This window comes from Mangifera indica, chromosome 14, assembly GCF_011075055.1.
Source record: "Mangifera indica cultivar Alphonso chromosome 14, CATAS_Mindica_2.1, whole genome shotgun sequence".
Classification (NCBI taxonomy): Eukaryota; Viridiplantae; Streptophyta; class Magnoliopsida; order Sapindales; family Anacardiaceae; genus Mangifera; species Mangifera indica.
Genome location: NC_058150.1, coordinates 8,492,165 through 8,496,541, shown reverse-complemented (window position 1 = coordinate 8,496,541; position 4,377 = coordinate 8,492,165). Strand labels below are relative to the sequence as shown.

The window sequence follows — 4,377 nt, the reverse complement described above, 5'->3', positions numbered from 1 at the left end:
GAAGTCGTGCGTTGGAATATACATTTGATCAGAGACAAACTGATAAAGCATTTTATAAACAAGAAGAAAAAAGAGCCACTTGAGCTGAGCTCAGCCCTGATGATCATAAAAGTTAAAGAGAGAGAGAGAGAATAGAATATTAAACAAACTCAAAAGAAAAGCAACCTTACCCCATGCATCTATTTCTTTATTTCTTTCTTTCTTACCTTACCTGCCCTTACCTCTTTGTCTCTGTGTCTCCTCCTATCACACTTTGTTATTTGTATTGCTTTCTGTTCCTTTAGGCTTATTTTCGTATGCCCTCTAATAAAACCCTAATTTTATCCTTTGTTTAGTGCGGGTTATTAGAAAGAATGATACAATCCTTTTTGTAGTTACGGCGTAGTATAATTTTAAACAATCTTTTTATTTAATAAGAAAGTCAAACTTTCACAAAATCGGTAATATTTTCCAAAAACATTAAAGATCAATCCAAAATGGGTTTATTTTATTTTTCATTTATGAGACTTTTTAGTACTAAACTTCTTACTTCATTCAGAAATTATTAAAGCCACTTCTTTCATAAGACATGTTGGATATTTTCACTGAGGTTTTAATCAACTTTCGTGAGAGGGAAATGTTGATATATATATATATATATATATATATATATATATATATATATATATATATATATATATATATATATATATATATATATATATATATATATATATTTAGATATATAAACAAAATGCATGCATTGAGGCAGTTTATGGGTACAAAAAAACAGGAGCGTCCTTTGGATCCCTATACGTTTACCAACTTCAATACTCACACTCTCTCTCTTCTCTAACTTTTAGCCTCTCTCAACTCTTTTTAAATAGCTAGTTTTGCACCCACGCTTGCAGCCACCAGGAGAGAAAACAAACTGACTCTCAACTCAAGCTCTACTCACATTCCTTGTGAAGTCTTTTCAATGGAAGTATGTCTTCTTCTTCTTCTTCTTTTTCAAGTACTTCCTGTTGTTCTTGGTCGTTCATTCTTTATTTTTAACAATTTTTTAATATTAATTTGTGTAGGATTATTGCTACAAGAGAAGTCATGTGCCAGCTTTTGGTAGTTGGGACTGGAACAACGATCTTCCTTTCACTCAATGCTTTGAATCTGCAAGACAAGCTGACTTGCTTCGTTACAGTTACTCGGAAGATCGTGATTTGTACGTTGCTGGTGATTTATATCAAAACGATGTCGTCACTCCAGCCATGATTGTTGTTCCTCGCAGAAGGGTAAGCTCAAATTAATTACAGAAATATACGAAAGTATTTTGTTTGTCAAATGTTAACCAATAAACTTTTAACCTAAAATTGGTCCCTATATTAATTTAGTACTGTGCATCAAGAAACTTTTCATCTTTGCATTTCTTTTTCTCATCTTTTCATGTAGCTTAAAATAAACACCTGGGAATTAAAGGAATACTTAAAGATAACTTCACTTGAGCTTTGTATACAAAAGAATATTAATATTGCTTTCTCAAATAAACCAATTTGATGGAATACACTTCTTTTTTTATGGGGCAACGAGAAATCCTGTTTTGAAAATGTTGATTTCTGATGAATTAGACAAAAGCTCGTGATGCACATGCTAAAGATGAGAAAAAGCAAAATTGGGCAGTGAGCGATGTGATTGAGCCACCAAGTCCAACGCCCATGTCCACTCTCACACCCAAGCCAGTTGACGAAGACTTGTACAAAATCTCACCAGAGCTTCTTTGCGCTAAATCGAAGAAGGTAAGCAATAACCTCTTTCTTTTCTTTTCTTTTTGATATGCACAAATAAAGTTGTTAACTAGCGTTAACAATTGAGCTTAATCTATAATTAATCTCTTAATCTATAATTAATTAATCTTTTTTTAACTTTTAAGAAAAGTTGTAATGGAGAACTTTCTTGTATTAATTTTTAACTTTAATTTAATTTTGGCTGCAGAAGACAGTGCTGGGCTTCTTCTCTAGCTGCTTGCTGCCAACTTGTAATTTGTGAAGAGACTTTGTAGGATTACGTGCATTATATGTACTTTTAAAATGAGGAGGGATTTCAATTATTGTTAATTATTGCCCTAATTTGCAAAGGGCATAAATATTATATATATAAATATATGTGATTATGAGTAAATTAATTGAGGTCCTCTTGATTATCGGTTGTGGGTTAGTTTTAAATGACTCAGAGAAATGGAGGGTGTTAATGTAAGCACATATTTAAGGGGTTTGTCCCTGTCATTATGTAAATTCTCTTTGCTTAAAGAGAAATCAATCCCTTCGGAAGAATTTTAATTTCTGTATTTCTATATCTTTCATATATAAGGGTACAAAAGTGAGTTGAGTGTTATAGGAGATGGCTTGGTCTTCAAAAGAGATTGGGACTACACATAAATACTTCTTATATAATTTTGGTCTCCAAAATATTACAAAAGAAAAGGGGAAAAAGACTATACATACAACATAAAAAATGCAAAACTTAAAATAAAAATGGGGCAATCACTTAATAAATTAAATATCCAATTAAATTATACAAGTTCATCATCAATATTAAAAATATTTAAAAGAGTCAGTTTCTATATACCCACCTTACTCCTGTAATATATGGGTGCATTATCATTATTTAAAAATTATTTGTTTTTAAAGAAATCAATATAATATGCTCCCAAATTCAGAAACTCAGAAGAGAAAGTTTCTTGACAGACATTAATAAATACCATGACTTAGAAATGAAAATTATAAGATATAGTTTAAAACAACGGAAAAATAAAAGTTGAAATATGTTATAGTTGTTTAATAGGCCAAATGACTTGTTTTCACCCAAGGTTTGATATAATTTTAAACTGATACTTGCTAATTTTTAAAAACTCAAAGTCTCACTCATAAATAATTTTTTGTTAAGTCTCACAGAATGATTCTGATAGCGAGGGAGGATCAGCCGACTGAAAGGAGGTAAAACAGTGGAAAGAGGACATCATTGGGGGAGTGGTGGTAGAAAAGAGGAGAAAAAACCTTAATTTGAGAGAAAATAATCACTTTTCAAAAAAGAATATATTTTAGCAAAAATGAATTCTAATTTTTTAAAATTTGAGAGAAAAATATATTAAATTATATTTTTTAATATTATTATTAAAATAATAATTTTATTTTTATATTTAACCGAGAGTTTTAACAAAAAATTAATCGTAAATGAAGACTTTAAATTTTAAAAAATTGATGGACATCAGTAGAATCATATGGCCTTCTTTAATATAATTTGGAAGAGATGAGTATGGTGGAGACGGCATTGGAAGTAACAAAAATTAGTTGGAAAAGTTGGACGGTCTGCTCCTCTCTCTTACGTGCTGGGCGTGAAACAGAGTGATCATTTCATTTCATTGACTAACTTTTCTTTTCAGAAAATATAAAAAGAAAAAAAATTCAATTTTCTTTGTCTAAAGTAAAGATAAAGTCCAAAAGCAAAAGTTGTTAAAAAAATGAGACCCGAAAACGTGAGCAGCCAATCCAACACAACTAACATATTTGAGAGTGAGTGGCTAACATTTTCCTACTCTTTAAACTTTGTTAATGGTAAAGGACTTTCACACAAATATAGAAATTATAAATACTATATTAACCCTAATTGTTTTACTTTTCAAAATTTTTTATATTACCTATAACCAAATATAACAATTTCACCCTGTTATCCTAAAAAATAAATCCATAAAATTTTCTACCTAAGTTACATTTTTAACTAGTTAGTATTCTTCATCTTTCAAACTCTTTTTTCCCTTAATCTAATCTAATCTTCTTTCTCACTTGATCAAAAATACAAAAATACTAATCAATTCTCTCTTCAGTAATTTTTGTCATAATAAATCAATTTTTTTCTTTCATTCCTTCGAACTATCGTTTTATACCATGTCATTATTTCTCCCACCAATCTTTGTCATAACCAATTGATTTTTTCTTTCTCTCCTTGAAACTATAATATTATACAATGTCATTATTTCTCCTATAAATTCCATCACTAACATCACTTATTTCGATATTACCCTAACCATCACTTTCATATATAATTTTCTAACAAATTCAAGCTTTTCCTTTTGTCGATTTATGCCCCTTAAAAACATTTAATTTTTAATTTTTAATTTCTAGGAAATAAAAATGAAAAATTTGCCCTTTTACCCTAAATTTTCCAGTTACAAAGTTTTACTTTGGGTGAGAAAATGATATTTTCATCATCAAGGGGTGAAGAGTTTCTTCGGCTAAACCTTGGGCTGGAAAAAGAACTCACTCCATATAACGACTAAACTCTGACAAATTGGTCAACATTTATGTTTCTTTGTCATCCCATATGATGCATAAAGTTGAAACTGCATAT

General features: G+C 29.9%; 1 protein-coding gene across 2 annotated transcripts; it reads left to right on the top strand.

Moving 5' to 3' along the window:
• The first annotated feature begins 770 nt into the window (after window positions 1-770).
• LOC123196076 lies at window positions 771-2,317 on the top strand. 2 transcript variants are annotated; one of them, XM_044609956.1, is made up of 4 exons: window positions 771-964; window positions 1,062-1,268; window positions 1,602-1,769; window positions 1,969-2,317. In XM_044609956.1, the coding sequence occupies exons 1-4, from the start codon at window positions 959-961 to the stop codon at window positions 2,017-2,019; spliced, it is 432 nt and encodes a 143-aa protein (XP_044465891.1). In that variant the 5' UTR covers window positions 771-958; the 3' UTR covers window positions 2,020-2,317. The 2 variants fall into 2 exon arrangements, with proteins under 2 accessions (XP_044465891.1, XP_044465890.1); XM_044609955.1 differs by having other exon boundaries at window positions 1,966-2,317.
• The last annotated feature ends 2,060 nt before the right edge of the window (window positions 2,318-4,377 follow it).